At 44.5% G+C, this 25,185-nt stretch overlaps 3 protein-coding genes across 4 annotated transcripts in view; 1 reads left to right on the top strand and 2 right to left on the bottom strand.

Moving 5' to 3' along the window:
* LOC112043687 (ionotropic receptor 75a-like) lies at positions 1 to 7,574 on the top strand. The gene is made up of 10 exons (XM_024079206.2): positions 1 to 427; positions 1,821 to 1,981; positions 2,417 to 2,722; positions 2,827 to 2,942; positions 3,261 to 3,428; positions 4,045 to 4,271; positions 4,743 to 4,951; positions 5,109 to 5,231; positions 6,326 to 6,474; positions 6,920 to 7,574. Exons 1-10 carry the CDS (start codon positions 346 to 348, stop codon positions 7,197 to 7,199), a joined length of 1,821 nt encoding a protein of 606 aa, XP_023934974.2. The 5' UTR covers positions 1 to 345; the 3' UTR covers positions 7,200 to 7,574.
* Positions 7,575 to 8,110: 536 nt separating this feature from the next.
* LOC112043656 (uncharacterized) lies at positions 8,111 to 14,467 on the bottom strand. The gene is made up of 7 exons (XM_052883627.1): positions 14,398 to 14,467; positions 11,800 to 11,955; positions 10,093 to 10,271; positions 9,712 to 10,023; positions 9,226 to 9,467; positions 8,801 to 8,978; positions 8,111 to 8,392 (listed from the first exon to the last, which is right to left on the bottom strand). The coding sequence occupies exons 1-7, from the start codon at positions 14,465 to 14,467 to the stop codon at positions 8,276 to 8,278; spliced, it is 1,254 nt and encodes a 417-aa protein (XP_052739587.1). The 3' UTR covers positions 8,111 to 8,275.
* Positions 13,858 to 25,185, bottom strand: part of LOC112043654 (DNA-binding protein D-ETS-6-like) — a 23,390-nt gene continuing 12,062 nt past the window's right edge. The window contains exons 4-6 of one of the 2 annotated variants that reach the window (XM_052883634.1): positions 16,989 to 17,083; positions 16,396 to 16,563; positions 13,858 to 16,024 (exon numbers count right to left, since the gene is read on the bottom strand). In XM_052883634.1, the coding sequence (XP_052739594.1) occupies positions 15,773 to 16,024; positions 16,396 to 16,563; positions 16,989 to 17,083 (515 nt within the window). In that variant the 3' untranslated portion in view covers positions 13,858 to 15,772. The remainder of the gene's footprint in view (positions 16,025 to 16,395; positions 16,564 to 16,988; positions 17,084 to 25,185) is intronic. The other variant, XM_052883635.1, reaches the window with a different exon arrangement.

Below are 25,185 nucleotides of genomic sequence, written 5' to 3'. Positions count from 1 at the left end.
TCCAAAAATATCACATTTTATTAATTTTTCTCTTTTATAAAAACCTGGCAATAACAAACATAATTAAAAAGACTTATCGAAATTGGCGCAGGCGATCACGTATTCCGTGAACGACATTTTTTTTTTTTTTTTAATAATAATAAAATCAAAAAAACGTTGACAGGTCAAAAACTTCATCCACATTGATTTAGCTGCTTGGGCGTGAAAATGCAAAAGTCGGCCTGAGTTACTGAAAGTACACGTCATTATATTTCACGATAGATTGTGCCTTAACATCGCCCATCTAATGCCCACAAGAGCACTCGCACTGCAGCTTGCCGCCGCCGCGCCGGCTGACGGAACACGATGGACTTCATTAACTTCATCATTTCCTTCTTTGTCTCCAAAAAGCTTACCTTGCTGACAGCTTTTCTGTGTTGGAGACCAGGTCGGTACAGCTTTGACATGTAGGTACACTTGCTTTATTACCTTTGACTTAATTTAATTAGTCAGAGTTCTTTTTTTTTTTTTTTATTCTTTACAAGTTAGCCCTTGACTACAATCTCACCTGATGGTAAGTGATGATGCAGTCTAAGATGGAAGCGGGCTAACTTGTTAGGAGGAGGATGAAAATCCACACCCCTTTCGGTTTCTACACGGCATCGTACCGGAACGCTAAATCGCTTGGCGGTACGTCTTTGCCGGTAGGGTGGTAACTAGCCACGGCCGAAGCCTTCCACCAGCCAAAACAACAAGTTCGACATTAAAAATGCAATATGGTCACTGTAACCAGGTTCTAGAATATGTCTCTGCCGCCCTAAACCATAAGGCTGATTTCTGCCGCAAAGCAACGTTGCTGTGTGCCGCTGTCAAGGGTATGGTTGCTGGTGTGATGACAGGCAGTAGATACATGAGGCTTGGCACTCGTGCCTCGGACAGTAGGCACATAGATAGGTACCTACTTACTTACCTTCCTAACACGTTGAGAAGTTAAGTTGTGCGGTTTATCTATCACAGTCAACGCACTTTACTAAATCATGTTACTGGTACCCACGAGTATGTACTTACATATTAGTGTTCTGTGGTTACGTCGTTTGCAGGTGAGTTGAGTAACTGATAGTGCGATGGCGAAAGTCGTGAAAACAGGCTGCTATTTACATGAAAAATATTTGATGATTTGTAGGTAAATAAGCGCTGATAACAATTTTATTTAGAGTTAAAGTTTCATGTACGAGTAGGTAAAGGATAAGCTGGTCAGTGGCGTGGCAAATATAATTCTATTTACCTACGTTTCATCAAACGAGCATTGGATTTTTATGCAAACAGGTAAATATAAATAAGCAAATTATAATATAACTTAGTAGGTACATATGACAAGAGTATACATCGTAGCGTCTGTTTGGTCGACTGCGCATGTTTTCCTGCGACCCAACCACGACGTCCTACCATCACGGTCCTGCCGACGCGCGAAATGCAGGGTTTAATAATGATAAAATCCTTTATTCAGCTAAAAAAATAACAAATTAAAAATCAAGAAGAAATTAAAACTAATACTTACAGAGCTTACAAGTACCTACTTAAAGATACCTACTTAAATTACAAAGTTACTCTGTCTGTACTTAGTATTATTTAATAAAGAGATTCAGCTGAATGGGGCGCTGCCTCAGCTCGATACTACAGTTGAAAGCTGGTTTACGAGGGCTTTCCGGCTACTTTCAGCCGCCGACTTCGTGGGTAGGTAGATATGCGGGACGCGCGCAACGCAACAAAAATAAAGTATGACAATACGTGCCTATAAGCTTTACTGATCAAGTAATAACATCTTATTGTCCGTAACTTAGAAGATGTAAGCGAGCTGATGAAGCAGGGTCGGGCCGCAGGGCTCCGCGTCCGCGCGCTCCCCCGCTTCGACCGGCTGCCCGCGCTGCCGCCCTACCGCAGCTTCCGGGAAGCGATGCTGCTCGACATTCGCTGTGACAATAGCACGCTTGTGCTCGCTGAAGTAAGCAGTTATTTCTATTTTCACACAGCTATACTTTTGCACCTTTTATATGTATAATACTAGCGGATGACCGCGACTCCGTTCGTGTGAAATTCTGTTTTTTTACATATCCCGTACTAGTAGGAACCATAAGATTTTTCCGGGATAAAAAGTAGCTATGTTGTGCTCCAGTGTGTAATTGATGTGCATACTAAATCGGTTCAGTGGATAAGCTGTTAAAAGGTAACAGACATACAGACTTACTTTCGCCTGTATAATATTAGTGTGGAATACAAATGGAGTATGGATAATATAGATTCTCAGACTTAAATATTAAGTATATTCATTCGTCTGAGTATGGCTTACACAAACCTAGCTATAGTAAGTACCTGTACCTACATTGTTTTGTTTTTTTCTCACTTTAGTACTAAAATTAATAATTATCCTATTTTTTAGGCTTCATCAAAACGGGCCTTCAACCTACGTCACTCCTGGCTCATAATAGACGATTCGCCATTCAACGTCAGTTATTTAGAGACTTCCCTCGGGGACGCGCTCGTGCTACCCGACGGTGACGTCACGTGGGCCTCGTCCGACGTCATGGTGGACGTGTACCGGGTGAAGGACGACCAGCCCCTGGTGGTGACCAGTCTCGGACCGACGATGAGTCAGATTGCACTAGAGAGATTGTGGGCGAGGCTTCCTACTGCAGTTTCGAGGAGAAGGAATCTGAACAACGTTTATCTCAAATCGGCGACTATTGTAAGGAATCTATATATCTTGTAGTTGATGTAAAATATTACGTAGGTAGGAACTCGTACTATTTAAAGTTTGGTCCTAAATGACTCCTACTCCTACACTTGCAGATCACGCAGCCGCAGTACTTCAAGGGCTGGCACGATCTCTCGAACCGACAAATCGATACCTTTCCCAAGGTCACTTATCCGCTGCTGATGCTGTGCGGCGAAGACCTTAAATTTCGGTATAAATATCTAAGATTGTAATTGTGTGTAGAGCTGCGACTAGCAGATCTTCACGAACCAAAGTTGCTCCACGTCAATGTTGCTCCAGACTTTGCTGGACCTACTTTTGGAAATCGCATTAAAATTTTATTATAGCGAATAGTATACCTCTAATAATATATCTTACATGTATTATTCTATATTTGAAAGAATAAGTTTTACCCAAGTCGTGTAGTCTACAGCAAACTAGTTTTTTCTACAGTATCTATACTTAGAGATAGAGCTGCAGGATTCGCTTCATGGATGGACTCCGCAATACAATGGTTAAGATGTCGCAGGTTCAACTTGAAGCAGGTGGACCTGTACGGCGAGCAGCGCAACGGCACGTTCGACGGGCTGGTGGGCGCCATGCAGCGCGGCGAGCTGGAGCTGGGCGTCACCTCCATGTTCCTGCGCGGGGACCGCTGGCGCGTGCTGCACTTCTGCGCCGAGACCGTCGAGCTGCGGTGAGAGCGCCGACACTGGCAGCAGGCGGACCTGTACACTGACGGACACGTTGCGCTGCTCGCCGAGCCTAGCTTGCTGCAGATGATGCATTGCAGTGAATGTTCGGCGAGGAGGCCGGTTTCGTGGACGCCGCAGTTTTTCATGTATGGCTGTTTTTTGCGTTAATCTCAAAATGCCGAGCTGTGTTGATAAGCGCTGGCTTACGTGTTTTGTCTACAAATCTGTGAGTATTATTAGGCCATGAAAACTAGTAAAGAGGGTCTGCGAATTATTTTTAGCAAAACATCTTGCGATTGCTATAGGTGTCTCGAAAGTGAATTTGCTTATTCTAGTAGGACCACCAAGAGTAGGATTAGGGTGATCGTGACAGCCGTACGTGAGTACGGAGTAAAGAAAATAGTTTAATGACCAGTCTTCCCCTTTCCCTCCAAATAAATAGTCGTAAACAGAAGGAGGCTAGCAGTGGGTACGACAACAGACCCACGAGCGGAAATCGCTTATAATCTCGGCATTGAACAGTCGAACTGTCTTATGTGTGTTAGATATTGGGGTTTAAGCTATTGAGTCTTAAATGAAATCAAACCTGCGCTACGAGTGTCGCGTTGTCCGTTCCAGAGGCAACTTCCTGTTCCGGCAGCCGGCGCGCTCGGCCGTGTCCAACGTGTTCGTGCTGCCCTTCAGCCGCGGCGTGTGGCGCGCGCTGGCGGCCGTGGGCGGCGCGGCGGCGGCGCTGCTGGCGCTGTGCGGGCTGCTGGCGCGCCGCGGCACGCCCGACGCGGCGGCGCAGCGCCTCACGCTGCTGGAGAGCTTCACATTCGCCGTGGGGACGATTTGTCAGCAAGGTGACGCTGGGCGCTCATCATTATCAGCCTATTCTATCAATATGTGTGTGTTGTCTTGGGAAAAAATGAGTGTGCTGTAGTTCACATGACTGAAATAAAATTCCTTTCAAAAATATAAAAAGCGCCATCTATGAGCCTGAGGCAGAACTGCGTCGCAACGGTTCAGGTGTACAAAAAGAGATTGTTTTAAAAGTTCTCTAGACGAAGTCTATCTACTGGTATATTAAAATACCAAACACTGTTTCACTGTGCCCGTAGGCCGCACGCATCGCCTATATATCATTTTCATAGCGCATTCACCAACTTACCCACTCCTCAAGTCGAGCGTGCGTAAAGAAGTTTACTTCAAAAGAGGATTTGCTAAGTGCATCGCCCAAGAGATACATTGCAGGAAAACCAAGGGAAATTTAATAAGATACCTACTCTTAATAGATACCACAAGAGTTAAGTAAGTGAGTAAGTAGGTAATAGGTTCAGACCTGTCGCCGTCGCTGCTCTCGGCGCGCGTGCTGATGTTCTGCACGCTGCTGGCGTCGCTGTTCGTGTTCACGTCGTACTCCGCCAAGATCGTGGCCATCCTGCAGGCGCCCAGCGACGCGCTGCAGACCCTCGCCGACCTCACGCACTCGCCCATGGACCTGGGCGTGCAGGAGACGACCTACAAGCGCGTCTATTTCGCTGTGAGTAACGATGCTGCTAATGATCGTGAACTCGTTGTAAACACAATACACGCTTTAGACAGTACAACGAGTTCACGATTATTAGAAGCACAAGAACGTGTAATACGCAAAAATATATATAACCCCTCTCGCTAATGATTGGACGCGCTGTTGTCAGGAGAGCACTGACCCGGTGACGCAGGCGCTGTACCGGCGCAAGCTGCTGCCGCTGGGCGAGCGCGCCTACCTCAGCGTGGTGGACGGCATCGCGCGCGTGCGCTCCGGACTCTTCGCCTTTCAGGTTTGTTGACTATAGCTGACAGGGCGAAGGTTCCTAACGACCCGATTCCTACCTTACCTTTTAAAAATCCGTGCGTTTTACGGACGTAAATAATTTAAACGTACTCACTACTCATCCAACAAATTCAGACTAAAAAACACATGAAGGGTTACCTACTAGAAAATTTCAGTCTTCGCTACTAATAGTTAATGATGATTAGCCGCACTATTGTCACTCCCTCTTTATCCACACAAAATATGAATAAACAAAATAAAAAGTGAAATGTATCTTAACCAATGATGAGTTCCTTTAACTGTTCTTCATCACCAGACCGCTAATGCAGACAACTTTCAACCTTTCTTCTACCTTTAGAAAGTTCTCATCAATACAAATTTATCAAGCCCAAACACAAGGTAGCAACTATGAGCCGATGAACAGTACACTTAACTGTCCGCCGTCTTCATAACCACACCCCTAATGCAGTCACAATTCATTTAAATAGAAAGTTCTCATCAATACAAATTAATTAAGTAGAAGGTAGCTACTGTAAACCGTCAAGGAATTCTTTTATCCGTCCTTTGTCTTCATAATTAGAACCCAATAACACAAACTAATCAAGCCCAATGAAAAGATAACTGCTGTAAATTGACGAGTTTCATCGTCTGAGTATCATCAGATTGACTTCATTGACTTCATCATCAGATTGACTCCAAACTTTCAAGAAATTGTAGTGGCACAGAAAACATATGCACAAGTAAGTAGTAGTGGTTTAAAATACCTAATAAAAAAGTTAACAAACGCACTAGTCGTCTCTACGATTTTCGAAAGTTCCCCTCGATTTCTCCAGGATGCCATGATCAGATCCTGATATGAAAAAAATGGGAAGTATACTCTTCTAATCAAAAAAAAAAATTCAAAATCGGTCCACGATCACGAATGACGGAAATATCGCTAGACATGGTCAAAAAAAAACATACATACAGCCGAATGTAGAACCTCCTCCTTTTTGGATATCTGTTAAAATATTTCTATTTACATATCTGCTCATATTACTACCGGGACCTGCTGGGCGCCAGGTGTCTCTCTGCTCTCACTGTGTGCATGTGCACCTGCAGGTGGAGGAGAGCTCCGCGTACGACGTCATCAGCAAGACGTACACGGAGCGCGAGAAGTGCGGCCTGAAGGAGATCAAGGCGTTCACTCTGCCCATGGTGGCCGTGCCCGTGCGCAAGCACTCCGGCTACCGGGACCTGCTGGGCGCCAGGTGTCTCTCTGCTCTTACTGTGTGCTAGTCTAAGTGGCCATATCGACGTTAGTGAAATATATTTCAGCTTTGGGACTCTGGGGGCAGACCTTGTAACTCCTGCCTACGTACCTTGACTGCCTCGTTGTTTCAGTAGTTATAGATAGCTTGGAGTATGGTTGCTTTGAAGCAATGTGGTAAGTTTATAATCCGAATCCACTTACCTTTAAGGAGGGTAAAATAGACTTATGTAATGTCTTACCGTACGAAATTCATAAATGTTAGGTCGACGCGTGCCAGGGGCTGACTGGACTTTTTCATTTGTGACTGTGATCGGGAGGGTTGTCGCAATCGAACGGCTCCATACAAAATGTTATTTTACTTAAAATATATAAATATATACATAAAATGTAAGTTTACTCTTCCACTACCTATAACTCTCGCAAACTTTTAACTTCGAATGCAGATTGCGCTGGCAACGCGAGGTCGGTCTGATGGACCGTTTCCGACGCATCTGGATGAGCTCTCGGCCCAAATGCGACGCGGGAAGCGGCGGCTTCGTCAGCGTGGGGCTGGTGGACGTGCTGCCCGCCGCGCACGTGCTGCTCGCCGGCGCGCTGCTCGCCGCGCTGCTGCTGCTGCTCGAGAGACTCGCGCACGCTGCGACAAACTCGTACAGGAGTCGAGCACGCTTTGCGAGCGCGCCCGTCGCTTCAGGCGCAGGGGAGAAACACCAGCTTACGTAGATCAGTAGATAGACCGACATCATTTTAATAGATTGCTTTTTAGAAGTGAATAATGCAAATCTACTCGTATTATATTTATTGTAATATACATATGTAAATGCAGTAGCTTAAAGAATATTCAATTATACCGAACCCACTAAAGGTTTATTATTTTACTACAAATCCAAACAAATACTCAGATAGTCAAAGAGCTATAGACAGGGCTATGTTTATAGCTCTTTGACTAGCTGTTTTGACTGTGTATGGGAGTCTCTCTGAAGAACAAAATCCGGAATGAGGTAATCCGTAGGAGAACGAAATTAATCCAAGTAGCTCAAAGGATTAGCAAACTGAAGTGGCGGTGGGCGGGCCATATTGTCGCAGACCAGACGTCTGCTGGGGCAGACGTGCTCTGGAGTAGAGATCTCGTATCAGCAAGCGCAGAGTAGGACGCCCTACAGCTAGATGATCCGGCGACATTAAGAAGCCAGTGGGAAATGGCTCGATGAGATATGAATTACTTAAGTATATTTTGCAATTTTTCCTTTATCTATGCTATAAGACATTGCTTCGTACCAAATTTCAAGATTCTGAGTCCACGTGAAGAATAATTACTGAATACTGGTCCTATTTGAAAAATTCTTTCAGCGTTAGTTAGCCCATTTGTCGAGAAAGGCTATACCTATATTCCTAAGACAAATAGGAGAACAGCACCAATGAAGAATGTTTTAAAATCGGGGGAATTCCTATTGAAAGCTTACGCTGTGAAACGGTTAAAGTTTCGCAAAAATCATGTGTCACAGAATTGTTCCCCTTTAAAAAAAAAATTCTAAAAGAAATATGTACCTAAACGTAAACTAGCATAAATAAAATTACTGACGAATAAGACATTTCTTAAGTTCTTTGTTTTATATTTATTTATTTTAACATTATTAACTCTAAAATATGACATCACTCCTTACACTATTCTTATTGTTAGTTTTGTAGTGACCAGAGTTACACTTTAGAATGTTCATAAATCGCATTAACAACCGGCTGACGCTGACGCTGACGCTGACGCTGACGCCGGCCGCTGCTGTAGGCTGCCGTGCGCGGCGCTAGAGGGCGCTCAGGAACATGCACAGCACGACGAGCAGCACGGCCGACACGGCGGCGAGAAGCGCGCGGTCCAGCAGCTGCGCCGCCGCCGCCCACGCGCTCCAGCCCGCCGCGCGCTGCCACGTGACGTCACAATGAAACTGTGTGCCTACTGCCGACCACCATACGACTGAACACTTCTTTTTTCTTTTTTAATTGGTTTGCAAAACTGGCACCATGACTTAACCTAACGTAATATATCAAAAATAGCTTCTATGTAATTGTGCCTACTTGAAGCAAAAACAACATGCTTACATTGGATACGAACATATATTAACTTGCTCCTAGTCCTAGGTATATCAGTAATGTGCGAAACGTAACTGCCTCTCTCTCTCACACACACTTTTCGTAACGCTCGCGTTACGCATTTGCAGCTTAATCCTCAAGTCAAGCGTGCGTAAAGAAGTTTTACTTCATAAACAGTGAAACGAAATTTCGTATCAACTTTATGGTGAGTGTTCTCTGTCAACTTAAAAGATATTTACTTCGGGCGGCGCGAGCTTGTAGAGTGCGGCGGGCGGCGGCGACGAGCACTCCGCCACGCGCCGCACGAGCGCCGCGCCCGCGCCCAGCAGCGCCGCGCACACGCACGCCGTGTTCAGCAGGCGCATGCAGCGGGGCGCCTCCGCCGCCGCCGGCACGCGCGCCAGCGCCGCCGTCAGCCTGCCGACAGACTCACGTTACACTTGGCACCACACGGCGACCCCTACCTCGCGAGCTCTTCTGATCAGCTGACAGTTGACACTGCAATCGCAAACGCTGTTGATGACAGCGAGGTTGATCGCATACCTATGGCGTTTCAGATCACTTCAGCGCAGACAGTGATGTTACATCACAGAGACGATTATTTTATTGGACAATTTAGTCGTGCACAACGCACACAGAAAGCCAGCTCCCCGCAACATCTCACCACAGCGCGGCAGTGAAGGCCGCCAGCGCGCACAGCGCGGGGCGCTCGGCGGGCGGCAGCAGCGCGGCGCCCAGCAGCAGCAGCACGGCGGCCGCCAGCGCGCCGCCCGCCGCCAGCGCGTGCGCCGCCGCGCGCCGCCGCAGCGTCACGGTCCACTGCGCCACGTCGCCGCCGCGCCACGCGCTCTCCTCGCTCGTCACCTGCAGCAGCTCCCACGTGCCCGACTCGAACACCGTCGCGTGCTGGCCACACAAGTACATTACACTTATCATACAATAGTTAAGTACTGGCTCCTTCATTTTTAGGAATCATATGAAAAACTTGCTAAGAGGATCTCAAATATATTTTTTTTGGAATTTACCGATTTCAAAAAGAAGGAGGTTCTCAAGTTGATTGGTAGATATATATTTTTTTTCATGTATGTGTGTACACGGTGTACATTCCTTGAAGTCGACGAGACGACGCGGCGACCACAAGTTCCCTCACCGTCAAATCCTCGATGGTCAAGTTGTAGGGCGCGGCGTGGTGCCTGGAGCCGAACTTGAAGACGGCGCGCTGCACGTCGCGCGGCCACGCCTCCAGCGCCAGGCTCAGCGGCGCCGTGAGGTCGAAGCGCAGCACCCACGACACGCGGCCCTCGCTCGCCAGCCGCGCGCGCAGCCCCACGCCGCCCGCGGCGCCGCCCGTCACCGCGTTCAGCGCGCTCACGTCGGGCAGCCACAGCTTCTCCGAGGCCGTCATCGAGTAGCGGCAGCCCCACGCGCTCGCGTTCCACGACAGCCGCTTGTCCTCCCAGTTCTGAAACGAGCGTATCGTTGACGTGTGCGCAGGAGCGCGAGGCGCGGCTGCTGTGGCCCGAGGCATCACCAGGTGCAGCGCGGCCAGCAGGCGCACGCTGGCGGCGCGGTCGTCGACGGCCGCGTGCTGCACGTCGAGCGCGGCGCGCACGCGCGCGGCCGGCGGCGGCTCCGCGCGCTCGTACTCCGCCAGCATGAGCTCCAGCTGCGCCGACGCGTTGACGCACGCGCCCGCCGCGCGCCCGCAGCCTGCAAGCATTGCTACTTGTACCGAACTTGTGCCTTTGGCTGTAGAACTGCGTCCCACCTCTCTCCCTTTCTGATACTATGGCCGAGGCCGAATCGAGGCTCTGACGATCGATAAATGGCGGTTAACCTTTTCGATTTGGCTAAACTTCATATAAGTCCCACAGGCCGGTGTCGGGCAGCAGCGACACCGGTGTGAGAAGTCTAGTCCTACGAACGACCAACCCGCACACCCAGCGTGTTGCTCATTTACGGGTATTACTTTGTATTCAGAAAATAATACAGCCTCTAGTTATTTTGACAGCCTCCGTGGCGCAGTGGTATGCGCGGTGGATATACAAGACTGAGGTCCTGGGTTCGTTCTCCGGCTGGGCCGATTGAGGTTTTCTTAATTGGTCCAGATCTGGCTGGTGGGAGGCTTCGGCCGTGGTTAGTTACCACCTTACCAGCTAAAGATGTACCTACCGCCAAACGTAAAGATGTATATATTATACAATACCTAGCTACCCACAGTTTCTTTGTATACTTATGACTACGAGTAGGAATCTATTAGTTTGACCATTGCTGTCACTTTTAATAGTGTTTGTACTGTGAATATTGTTGAAGTTCGTTAACACGAAGAGTTTCCAAATAAAAACATCATAAACGCCAACCAAGTGCGTGTCGAACAACGCGCAGTGTAGGGTTCCGTAGTTGTAAGTCAAAAGTGCCGACTTATATGTATAGCACTTAAAAGTTGGGTTTTGTAAAAACAACTATATAGATAAAATGAGCCCTATAAACCTTAATAGTTCACAAAGGGATTCCTGAATTGAATTAAGGTGTTGTCACACACAATATTTTCGAGAGGTGCTCGTGTGGATGAAACTTAAAAGTATTTTTTAAGTTTCATTTTACCGACAGCCCGACAGACGGACATAGCGAAACTATAAAGATCAAAACTTACTATCACGCCTCGGACATGTAACAGAAACGCTACGCCTCGCTTACCACCATCCGCTCTCCAGCAACTCGTTATTGGGTAGGTATTTGAGACAAGTTGAAAGCTTATCCTCTACTTATGCTACCCTAACAGAGACAACGAGAGACATGTCTTGGGAGCAGTGGGATTTTTTTAATGTAAAAAACACTGAGATAGAATATCATTGAGGATATTTTTCCATAAAATATTCTCAATGATATCTCCAGTTCTGTGTTAGGGTAGCATAGGAGAAGTACAGGACAAGCTTTTAATGTAACTCAAATACCTACCGACTCAAAATTATCCACCAGCTGTCGGGCCATTCGAAATAGCATAAATGAGTGGTCGGACAACCGTAAGCGCGGCGTCGTCGAGTAGACGGCGGGGCGATACGAAGCTGGAACATGTCCGAGGCGTGATAATGAGTTTTGAGCTCAAGGGTGCCGTGTTGCCTATGGCGCTCTAAAAATCACACGTTTTCTTAGCATTAGGTCACAGTTCACACACATAATTAGTGTCTTCAAGCCAATCACAAATTTATCTTGTCACTTTTAAAAATGGAATGTTTACCGACTACAAAGAAGAGCAGTGACGTGTATAGGATCGGTCTCCTCGCCATTTCGCATAGACTGCCGCCCGCCCGCCGCCCGAGCGTCGCCTGCTCGCGGCACAGATCAGGCAGGGGCGCGCAACTGTTTACAACTAGGAAGATTTTACATAAGGAGACTATGTATGAATAACATATGACTAAAAGTTAACTTATTTTGTGACAAGCTTCCGCACTCTGTTTCACATGTTATTATTGTTGTTGTGGTGGTGATACAGATCAGAATACATATAAGTCGGGGTGACAAATTATAGACCAGGCAACTAGTGCAACGTAGTGCAGTGCTGCCTCGACGTAGCTTGAGCCGTTCTCTATATCGTTCGCAGCTTCTGCTTTTATACTTAAACCCTTAAGTCCATAAAATAGAAACTAGTAATTATAATATATTGTTTAAGTTGGGACTGTAACAACAACAGTTGGCGGCGCCTGTCTCGGCTCGGCGTGGGCGCGTATCGGCCCGTCCGGCGCCGCAAGGCCGACGCGGCGGAACGTGGGGATATCGCCGCTGGAGTATTTTTACTTGTTATCTGCTGCTGCTCCAGTCACTGAACCAGGAGCGTTTGTTACATTCAGTGTGTAACAGATACATACATCAGTAGCTGATATTTATTTTATTCAATGATAATTGAGTGTCAAGGTGATTGCGATCTCATTTGATGTTAAGTGACGATGCAGTCTAAGATTGAAACGGGCTTACTTGGAAGAGGTACAAGTTCATTCTACCCAGACCTTTATATACTCAGAGGCACAATTATCCGTCCACTTTAATGTATCATTATTTATCATCATTATCAACCCATATTCGGCTCACTGCTAAGCTCGAGTTCCCTCTCAGAATGAAAGGGGTTAGGTCACTAGTCCACCACGCTGGCCCAATGCGGATTGGCAGACTTCACACACGCAGAGAATTAAGAAAATTCTCTGGTATGCAGATAGGAAACCTGTATAACGTTTTTCCTACGACGTCATTACCTACGATGTTTTTCCTTCACCGTTTGAGACACGTGCTAGTTAATTTTTTTAAATGCACAACATAACTGAAAAGTTGGAGGTGCATGCTCCGGACCGGATTCGAACCCACACCCTCCGGAATCGGTCGTATGGACTGGGCTATCACGGCTCTCATCATATTAAAGTGACTCGCTTCATATTAAAGTGGGCGGATGGTTGTGCCTCCGAGTATATTATACGGATATACGGAAAGCTAAATTGCTTGGTGGTACGTCTTTGTCGGTAACAAATACCTACCACCAGGCCAGACCTGATACAATTTAGAAAATATAGAAGCCTAAACTGACCCGTTCAGGAAATCGAACCAATACCCTCTGTTGAAGACCATGACACTATCAACTGCATCAGAGAGGTCGTCAAAATGAAACTTGGTTAAAAAATATCATATTGCAGTAAGAAACACAAACCCTATAGTTTGATGTGTGACAAACCCCGACGCAGTAGCAAATGTGTAGGTAGTACTCGTAAGGGTGTGAATTCGGAACTTTTAAAAGGATGTTTAGATTTTGTAAGAGTTATTTAAAAACTTATTTTGCGGAGAAGGTTTTTGACCATGTGCCTTCTCTGTTGACTGGATAAGCCAGCTGCAGTAGAGCATTTTGCTCTGGTCAGAAAAAGTTCTACCACCATGTTTTTTGCTAGCAGCTTTGCTGTTCTCCAGTTTGAACGGCTTCCGGTGTGATTACTTCGTAGTTCGGCCTACGGCGTAGGCTCTTCCCGAACAGAAATCCGATATTTATAAACTAACTAGCGGACGCCCGCGACTTCGTCTGCGTAAAACTCGTCGTAAACTTTTAACTATCCGTACCCTATCCCTAATTTTTTAAATTTTTTTCTGTCATAAGAACCTTCTCCTGACAATAACAAAAAAATAGTGAAATCGGTCCAGCCCTTCACGCGTGATGGCGTGACTAAAGGATATATAGACTCATTTTTATGTATGTATATATAGATAGATAAGTAATATTTAGGAATTCTAAGTAGGTAAAATAAAATGAATTATATTTTATCAAAGAGGAACTTTATTATAATGATTTGCAACAAAATGGAACAATAAAATAATAGTTATCAACTATCAGTTTACAACATAATCCTACACAATGAACTTCATAAATCAACAACAAAACGATAACGATACATTATATTTGTCACAGTCTGCCGACGCAACCATTGACAGGTACCTGCTCGTAGGCAAGCATGACGCCACGCATCCACGCCAGTCACACACACTCAATTATACTGTCCAGTAACCTTGATGGTGTGTGAAACATTGCCGACTTAATCAAGTCAGCCGCGTCATGCAAACTTGAATGTGTATATAAGTAAAAACCAATATAATGTTAATTATAATATACTTAATACATTTTGATACAATACCATTTACCATGTCAATGAAGAAAAAAAAAATTAAATGCGTAAAAGTTTGACTTAAGAATAATCTCAAAAGTTGCCAATGATCTCTCATCTCCGAGTCTTATAGGGCGCCGCCAGGAAGACGAGTTATTGACTACAATTTTGTAATAAACCCAACTACAGACCCAACCCCTTACGGTCTATTCTAATCCCGTCTGCCGTCTGCCGCCCGCCGCCCGCCGCCCGCTGCCGGCGCCCATAAATCATCTACTTGTGCTTAATCCTAAGGGTCATTAATCACGTAGGTACAGTTAAATAAATGCTCAATATTAACATTCATAATTAAATCTTTCATCATTTAAAAACTCCTACTTAAAACTATTCTCTACAGATACCTACTTACAACAACTACAGCCTTTCTCGATGAGTACTGTTTACTAACAAAGAAATTAGAAATTAAAGTTAAAAAACGCATGTCATTTCATAACTTATTTATTTTAAATTATGTATGGTTTGCTAATAAAATGTTATGTAAAATATATTAACCATAACTAATTGTTCTAAGCTTATTAATCAAATTTATTTTCATTAATTTAAGAACAAGTTAACTATAATAATTATTAGGTGTGAAATGACTAGTGATTTATACCCTCATTTTTATTTTGTTTGTTGGTAAACAGTACTCATCAAGAAAGGCTGTAGTATAGCTATGCTCCGTCGTGAACTACAAAAGTAAAATCATCGTAATAGTCTAACTACAGTTGATTCACCAGCGAAGTACCAGTTAAATAATATTTTCGAGTTACTCTCATACATACTCACTCCACACTCATTGTGTAGTGTAGACACTCGAGGTGCCGCGAGTGACTCACTGAAAAAGCCCAGTTTTAGTCACTGAAGTTCCGGTTTGGGTCCACACACACACATAATATAGGTTAACAAATTATTTCTAAACGAAATTACCAGCCAAAGCTTTTACATTATTGTTCGGAACTACGAGTACCTACAGCATATTGTTGATGGGGGTAACAAAGGCCGGCCTATATAAATCGATTTTACGTCGATAGGAGTTTGTTCGTGGGTGCATTTACACTTATTCACCACTTCCTTTATGTTAACTATTATATTTTAAAGGTAGAAAAACTCGTGAATAAATATAAACTACAAAGTTCTTAAAAGCAAGCAAAGAGTTGTTTCGTCTTTAAAAACAAGACGCTAGTTTGTAGGTGTTTCCTGCTCGAGTCAGGGCGGCCTGGCCCTCGGGGTGCGCTGACTACATACTACATCTATAAAAACTTTACTAGTCTGGTTATTGTCCGTGGCCATGGAGCGTAACGTTATGCAATTGCCCTGTACACCACCCCATAAGCCTTCACATCGTAATGATCTCTATCTATAAGTATTTTACGAAAGGTTGTATGATCACTGTATGAATACACCGACATGCTCGAAAGGTCTATAACCCAGAACCGTACAGCCAGTTATTAAAATAAAATATTACACCGAGTCACAGCTGAATGCTGATATTTCGTCGCAACTAACAGCAGGCGCGTCGAGCGGCCGACGACCGTGTCACTGGTGCGGCGGGCCGTGCTGCTGGGCGGGCGGCGGCGCGCCTGCGTCGTGCTGAGGGGGCTCGGGGGGCGCGTGCAGATGTTGCGGCGGCTGCGGGTGCGGCGGGTGCGGCGGGTGCGGCGCGGGGCCGGGCTGCGGCTGCGGCGGCGGGCGCGGCGCGTAGGGCCAGTAGGGCGGGTCGGGGTGCGCCTGGCACGCCGCCGCCAGCCCCGCCCAGCTGAAGCGGTACGCGTAGCGCGTGCCGTGCACCTGCACACGTGCGTGCAGGACGTTTAAACATATTTTGTACTATGTAGTTGACACTCGCGACTACATTGACAAGATAATCTGTAGGTGTCAACTTTAATTTTATTTTTATCCCAAATTACATTTGAACGACCCGTATTTAATCATATAGGGATGTTTTTTTATAATTCTAGAAACACACTCATTATTTTTTAAATTTTTTTATATATCCAATATCCATCCAATATTAAAAAAATACAGGTAGGTACGTCAGGTAAACACTTCTTTCTCTTCCCGTTCACTCTGCTATCGCCAAAGATACGAAAGGTGATAGGAGAAGGTATAAGTGTGAACTCGCCGTCCGCCGGGTTGTCTTAGCTCCTCGTACGGCTCACCTTGCTCATGATGTTCTTGTCGTAGTAGTAGCGCAGCGCGCGCGACAGCTTGTCGTAGTTCATGTTGGGCTTCTGCTTGCGCCGGCCCCAGCGCCGCGCCACCTCGTCCGGGTCCGACAGCCGGAACTCGCCGTCCGCCGGGTTGCCCTGCAGCACGGACGACGAAGCCTGACACATTTCAGTCATCACGCCTTATCGTAACAGCAACGTCATGCTAATCGCTGTTTAATAAGCCTCTAAAATATTTTACTACTAGGTCGAAAAATAAATTAGGTACAGATATCTACAGTCTACAGGTATGAGGACATCAAATTAGGCCAAGATCCGAGGAACATTTTTAGAATTGGTTGCCTACTTCATCTTGATGAGATGCACGACTTTTTATTTACGAAATGAGTCTATTGTGGTAACACTTCATATAAATAGTAGGGAATAAAAAAATGTGAGAGAATAAAATAGGCAGTAGCACGCAATTTGTAGGACAATGTGACCTCGTTGTCGACGGCAGAGGGATACTGTTTGTAAATCACAACGAGCACGAGCAGTCGTATCGGCCCACAAAGTGCGCGCACAGTCCCACTCAGCGCACTGACCACCCACTCGATGCCGGGCGCGCGCGCCGCCAGCTCCTCCAGCAGGAACTGCCACAGCTGCACCTGCCCGCCGCGGGCGCTCGGCGCGAACGGCTCTGGAAACACACGTGTCTATGTTGAGGTCTCAGGGCACAATTTGGCTAAGAGTAGTTGCAGTAGCAAGACGATAGATGCAGGAGATGCGTGTAGCTGCTACGTGACATTGCGATGCATACTATTAATTTTAAGCTTATCGAACCCGGGACGTTATCGCGCGTACCGTGGTACAGCTGCTGGAAGCGGCGCTGCTCGCTCGCGCTCAGCCACAGCATGCCCGGCGCATCACTCGTATGTACTGGTACGCGCCGCTCACACTACTCTGTGGCTATTGTTATATCACTAACACCGCACCCTCATCTAAAGTTGATTGAATTACTTCATATCCACATTAGAGGCACTTTTTTATTTGTAATGAATGGTTGCGATAATATATAAATTTATTTTTAATCCAATAATCATGTATCACAAAGTCTAAATTGATTTGTTATTTTTGAAAAAATCGTTATCCGGTAAGACAAAAATGGTGCACTGTTCTTTTACACTAAGAATAGGTACAATTAGTTAATCTGTATAGCGTAAAGCAGTCGTAACGCGGCGCCCAGCGCCGGGTCCGGATGCGGCGCCGGAAGCGACTGAGCGCGACAAGACGCCGCCCGCCCTCGCAGGGATTAGGGCGAGACGCCGCGCCGCTCGCCCGGCGCCCCGCCCGGCTGATCCTGCGTCCACAGCCGCAGCACAAGATAAACGAACTACTTAATTACTTCCATTGAAGTACTTCGTACAGTACGCTGAGACGTTTTCGTTTGTAGTAGATATTTAATTGTTTTGTTATAATCAGTACCTATAATTATGTGCATTTGTGTCTGAAACGAAACGCATAATACCGAATGTGATCCATCGGTCAATACTCATGCTACATAGACATCTTATGTCTATCTCTTCCCCATTACTTGCTGACTACGTTCTATCACAGAAAACATAATATGCTCAAGATTCCGTTTTTTTTTTTGTTTTGATTTATTAAATAACTAGCGGACGCTAGAAGCCCTATTTCACCACTTAAGAGTTTGAATTTTAAAATTTGTAAAACTCTAAAAATGAAGTACTTTCTACTTCTAAGTTATTACTTCTTATTTTATTTTCGCAATAAAAAGTACCTATCCTATAACCTTCTTCGTATTATGGTCTTAAACCGTGCCAAGTTTCATTTGAATTCATTCAGTAGTTTCAGCGTGATGCCCGAATAACAAAAAAGATGGACAGACAGACAGACAAAAAATCGACAAAAAAATAATTTTAGCTTCAGTATCCATTATATGTACAATGCCCCCAACAAAAATATCTTCAACGTACCGAATGTACATAATGTACAGAATTCGTATTATAAGTATAGAATCTAGGTGGCGCTGGCGTCCGCTATACCTACCACGGTAACGTTTGTTGTTACAAATGGTCTAAGTAAAATCTCAAATTGCGAATAAATGTATAGAATTCGACCAGTTTTATTAACCCGGGAAAAAAATAGTTTATTTTCGTGATTATTGAAGTAAAACTATATAGGCAGCTTTTTTTGCGAAGTACCAGAATTCAGATTCAGTGAGATTGTAGAGTTGTAGACTACATTTTACTTTCACACGTAAGGGGCCTCTATAGTTCGGGGGCCCCGTATCATTGCTACGGGGATACCTACGGCTAAAATTCACGTGATGTGATACCTACGCCGGAGTGTGCCCGACCAGTCAGTTTTGTAGGTAGGCTATTACGTAATATTAATTTACATGTATACCTAAATAGGTATAAAACTAGCCAGCTTACTATCCTGCTGTTGCTGGGCATAGTACCGTGGAGGAGCGTGGTGCTGGTGGGTAATTTCGGATTCTATGTGAAATATAAAATACAAGTGTTCTTATAGTAATCATTGACGGAGCAAGCAAATGTATGTATTCAGCAAATAAAGAAATTGATTGACTGATTGAAGCAGATCAACAGAAAAAAAAACCGTCGCCTACAAATTATAATATAGAATTAAGTTGAGATAGATTATTCTAGGTATATAGCCTGGATTAACACATACTTAGGCTACTCTTTATCTCGGAAAAGTTAAATTACATGTCGGTAGGTACATAGTTAGGTATATCACGTGAGTAACACCGCGGAGCGCAGCTAGTACTTGAAGTACATGGACTCCACAAGTTAGATTTCAATTATTGTTGATCACTGATCCCGGCGGATTTATACGTTTCCATTCGACGGAAAAGTTTTAATAAACTTCCCTCCGGCGCGCGGCTCGGCTCGAGCTCCCGCCACGCCGCATGCATAATGCATGGCGGGCAATATCGCGACCTGACGCAGCTCATCACTATAAATCGGACCCCCGGGTGCGCGGGGTCATGGCGCAGCCAAATTACTGTTATAGGGGGCTTTCTTATCCTCATTCAATGACGTTTTTACATAATTTATCTTTTAGCTATGAATAGGACTGAACACTTATTACCTATTGCAATAACATTATAATAAATAGGTGAAACCTATTTAAGAGTAACTGTGTTGGCAACCGCACTAAACATAGTTAAACCATTTTGTTGTTTAGTTAATACATTTTTGTTTTTGAAAAATCGTTTTAAAATAATAAAACCAGTTCATCGATTGCGAAGTTTGAAGGTCAAGCCAAGGAGCAACGCGCTAGGTCAATTGGTCAACGCTCCAAAGTGAAGATATCCTCACGATACCTACCGCCTTCTGTATACGACCTTGAAAACCAAACGAAATCTATTCAAAATATTGGTTGAAGCTTTCGTTATAAAACCGTTAACTGAAACGACTCCAGACTATCGAATTAATAGGTACCCACCTACTTTTAATCGTCGACTGGAATTTAATCGTCGTTCTTATAATAAAAAGTCCTTGGCCTTGTTCTAAGTTAATCCACCGCAAACAAAATAACTGGGTATATTTAAAAAAATAGATGTGTTCCGGGTAGTTCGATTAATATTAGTTTTAAGCCGATTATCTGGCTCAGAATCTACTGTGGCGCGGGTGTATGGGTGTATGGGTGCGCGGCTACAGTCGGAGCTGCTCGCTAATGGCGGCGCAAGGTCGGCATAATTTAACGCTAAGCTTCTCGGAAACCGCGGCCGAGCTGAGGCGGCGCAAGTTACAGGCGTCGGCGTCTCTACATTCTACAAGTAGATACCTAGGTACTTGGTAAGTAAGTTATAGGTACATTGGGATAAAATTACAATCATAAATAGGTAAGTACGAGCCGTAATAGCCCAGCGGATATGACCTCTGCCTCCGATTCCGGAGGGTGTGGGTTCAAATCCGGTCCGGGGCATGCACCTCCAACTTTTCAGTTGTGAACATTTTAAGAAATTAAATAGCACGTGTCTCAAACGGTGAAGGAAAACATCGTGAGTAACCTGCACACCAGAGAATTTTCTTGATTCTCGGCGTGTGTGCAGTGCGCCAATCCGCATTGGGCCAGACTATTGACCTAATAGACTGTTGGCCTAATCCCTCTCATTCTGAGAGGAGACTCGAGCTCAGCATTGAGCCGAATAACGAGTACCTACCAGGTAAGTAAATAGACAACGTGAATAGACATCCGCGAAATTCTATTAGGCAAAATTCAGTATCAACCTAGTGGGGGGGCGACACTGCGCTTTCCAGTGCGGGGTCGCCGATCACTGTTAACACCTTGAGACTTTGCTTTGTATGAGACGTAGCAAGGCGCTACGCTTGGTGAGGATGTCCACTCACAGGTCGTTTAACTACTGAGGTATTCAGTATCTACCTAATAAACCTACGTAAACGAAGTTTAATCTGGCTTAAGGTCACATTTAGATTATACATTTATAATTACTCCGGTAAGCACGTTACAAAAGCTAATGTTAGATCGAAAAGTATTAACTGGTATTGCACTACTCAAAGAATTTAGATTGTGACCTAGATCATGTGGATTATGGACTGGTACCTATATGCCTTAAGTGAGTACGAGTAGATAGATATGTTAAGTTCAAGTCGGCTAATGTAGAATAGGCTCAGTACCTACCTTACCTACTAAAGGTCATTTAAATAAACAAAATTGACTTTTAAATGAAGTGCTGTGAAAATTCAACATTTCGCTCATGTCTTAGACCAGCCCGAATGCCTCCGGGAGGCGCAGAGGCGGGGCCTCACAGAGGAGTGTCCCGCAGGCCCGCCCCGCCGCGCCCCGCCCCGCGCCAGGCACCTGAGCCTGCGCCCGGAGAGGCTGGCAACTGGCGCACGGCGGGCGCAGAGGGAGCAGGCAAAGCTGCCATACTTCATGCAAGTTGGTGGAGTGCACGTGTTTTGACGGCCTCCGTGGCGCAGTGGTATGCGCGGTGGATTTACAAAACGGAGGTCCTGGGTTCGATCCCCGGCTGGGCAGATTGAGATTTTCTTAATTTGTCCAGGTCTGGCTGGTGGGAGGCTTCGGCCGTGGCTAGTTACCACCCTACCGGCAAAGACGTACCGCCAAGCGATTTAGCGTTCCGGTACGATGCCGTGTAGAAACCGAAAGGGGTGTGGATTTTCATCCTCCTCCTAACAAGTTAGCCCGCTTCCATCTTAGACTGCATCATCACTTTCCATCAGGTGAGATTGTAGTCAAGGGCTAACTTGTAAAGAATAAAAAAAATAATAAAAAAAAAAAAAAAAAACGTGCAGTTCCTTGATCCACAAAACTAACTGCCACAGCCCAGCCCAGGGTAGGACTGACTAATTATTATCTTTAGTGCATACACTAATTAAAGACTTTGTGCACGCCATTTCACGCATGGGTACATCTTTATGTTTACTTTTCATATCGGCCTATGAGAAAATTAAGAATTACCGAGATATTATAAATTAAATGTTAAATAAGTTTTTAAGTGTGTGTAGGTTAAAAAGTTTTTATTTTTTTTAAACAAAAAATACTGATGGAGCAATTAGCAAAGTAGGTCCATGTAACTGTTATAAAACTAAGGCCCTGACCATAGAGGTCAGGGCCTTAGTTTTATAACAGTTACATGTCCCATTTACATCGGTAGACCGTTGAGCGAGTCAGTGGGCAGTACCTGAGCACTAGGCAGGCAGAGAGTTACCTGTAGTATAGGCACAACAAGATCAGCCAGCGGGCGGGGCAGCATTCCGCGCCGTGACTCAGGAGCCGAGAATGTGAAAGCCTTTCCCACGACCCGGACACTTACGGGACTCATGTGTGCGCAGTGCGCCTCACCTGTCGGCTGTCCCATTGCTCTTAGATAGGTAAACACATAGGTTATTGGGTATATTTTAGAAGTTTTCTCCTAGACGATAAAGATAATAATTTTCAGGCCATTTTATAATTAAAAGTCCTTTAGTTTATCTATTACTGGTTTTATTTTGTATTTTGGTTGTTAGAAGCTTCTTATTTAATTTATATCAAACTTAATATTTATTTATTTCTATCAGTTTAATAGCATTTTTGAAACGTCAGGTAATAATTTAATATAAATAATATTAATAGATAATGCTAATAATAATTCATCAAAAACTTACAAAGTTAAGATGACAAGAAACATCATATAAATTTTAGGCTAACGATGCACCTTTACAATTTAGCCTGTAATAAATATTTATTTTTATTATATTTTTTTTAATAATAAAAATAAGATTTTTTTATATGTAGAACATATTGGATAACAAGGCCTGGATAGTACACGTGACGTCATTTTAATTTCCTTAATCATTCAACGCCACCACCACAGTATAACCCTGTAATTGCCTTAGTTGGCTAGCGTACAACACAGATTGATAAAAAAACATTGCATTTCGAAAACCGCGAGGAACGCTCGAACTTAGCAACCTCTTTTATTGTTTTGAATTTTAAATTAAAAATTTGAGTATTTGTAATATTTTCATAATAATTGGTCGAGTAGAATGCAAAGTGTCTCCGCTCTCGGCGCGAGAGGCAATAAAGTCAGAGCCGCTAAAGCCTCTCTCGCGCCGGGGCGCCTCCATTGACTTGCTAATGCTCCCCCGCGCCTGCCGCCTCACGCCTGGCCGCTACCCTCGGTATTGACGACAATTTCTCATTTCTAATACGAAAGAAATAAATAGCCTATCTACCTATCTGATGATATTTTAGGCGATGAACCTACCGCCTAAAACAGAGACGACAACTTGAAGAGTACCTACAGATGTAAATAGTTCATCATCATCATTATTACTTTAACGATCAACTCCAGCGCCCAGAACTCGTCCTTACCTATATAGATACGAGAGGATATATGAAATTTAGATATTATGAGATTTTAGTACAAATAGTTTAGTTTTAGTACATTTAGTAATAATGATAATGTCCAGTGGCGGATTTACAAATATGCCGCCAGACGCTTTATATTAATTACTTATATCGATCAGTAAATTGCAACTTGATGATTTATGCTCTAACGTCTAACATGGTTCGTTGAATGTTTAAGACTCGTTTTCTCTATGTCTAATGATGTTTTTATTTATTTCTGCGTCACGATAGCCAAACCTTTTTTACCAGCCATCCAACTTATTTTACCTAATATACCTAACTTGTTTATTAAAATGAATTTATAAACATTATTCAAAAAGTGGGATAAATCGGTCTCGTAGTAGGGGATGGCACTACAGTCAAAGGCGAAGGGTGCCGACCCGGCGGTGAAACATCACCCACAGTGTCATTATTCAATCGTCTTATATCACGGCATCGCTATTACTGTACAAACGTTATACCTTATACCACAGGGCTGAATAGAGAACAGGGGTTACGCCTCTTACATATGAACTGCTTGGTTTGGTGGTTTATCACGAGTTTCCTTTCCTCTGAGATCAACGGGCTTTAACAGGCGGGATTGAACTAAATGCTTCTTAGAAAGAAAAACAAATATTTTTATTTGGTCCCTAAAACTTTAAAGTAAGAAAAAGAAAAGCGCACTGACCAAATAAAGGACTCCCACTCAGCGTAATGCTGCACCTAGCTGCAGCGCTGGTTTTCAGTGGGAGCCTTTTAAAAGGGTTCTTCAGTTCTGTTTTTAGATATTTTTATATACCTAGTGGTAATTGAATGAGCAAACAGGTTGTCCAAACAAACCATCAAGAAAATTGTCTGGTAAGCATCATATAAATAGCAACATCTCACAAGTAGCATGTTGCTCTGCAAGGTAGGCTACTTGTTGTACAAATGGCCGCCCTGTATCTACTGTCGTGGGTGTTAAGCCAGCACAGCAATACAGCAATGCTACTTGGCGGCAGAAATGTACCTACATATATATTAAGGTTTGAGAGGCAAAACTGGCGGTTCGGTACTTTTTTTCAACGGCGACCAATTTCATGGTGAGATTAACCATGTTCGTAGGAGATATTATAGTGCACAAGTGCACTCTCTTTTCCCTCACTCTCACAGTCCGATGGGACGGCAGACCGACACGACCGGTGAAAGATTCTTTCGTACGTTCGTTAAATAGGTTCATTTGGACCGACGGTTTGACGTGCTCTCCGAGGCACGGGAGTGTACCAACACTGCCAACCTCCTAACTCCAGGCTGCTATTAAGATTTATCTTGTAAGATCCTATAGAGTATTTTTTTGGCCTGACCCGGGAGTTGAACCCTGGGCTTTATTGTCCGTAGCTGAACCAGCTAACCACGGGACACGGGACCAATGAAGCAGTTGATCTAATGAAATGTTGTTGTACACTCGCGCTTTTGTCTTTGTTGTGGTTTAGAAGCGATCATTTGATCGATCTGCGTTCTGCGTTTCTGAATACCAATTATCTACGTATGTGTGGAGTCTAAGGGATATAAAACTCCTCACATATGTAGAGCAGAGTAATGCCTCCCAAGTTCTGAACAAAAATAAATTACTTAGGTATTTTAAACACTTGTTGCGACGTGTATAATAAACAAAACAAGTAAAGAGCTGTTAACTGAGTCAAGACTTCTCCTTGTACCCCCGCCCACGAGTATTTAAATCGTTTACGAGTAAATTTTTGGAGCTTTTGACATGTGCCGCGTGGGAGTGGCGTCCGAGTGTGGGCCAATGAGCAGCGGCACTGCAGCTGCTCCACACCAACTCGATGTTGTTACTGAACGTCTGCCTCGCAACAGGAAAGTCACGCGGAGATAATGAATAATGTCTAGCTCGAC

Source organism: Bicyclus anynana, chromosome 9 (genome assembly GCF_947172395.1).
Source record: "Bicyclus anynana chromosome 9, ilBicAnyn1.1, whole genome shotgun sequence".
Lineage (NCBI taxonomy): Eukaryota > Metazoa > Arthropoda > Insecta > Lepidoptera > Nymphalidae > Bicyclus > Bicyclus anynana.
Note: the sequence above shows the minus strand (reverse complement) of the source record. Positions and strands in the feature narration are given on the sequence as shown.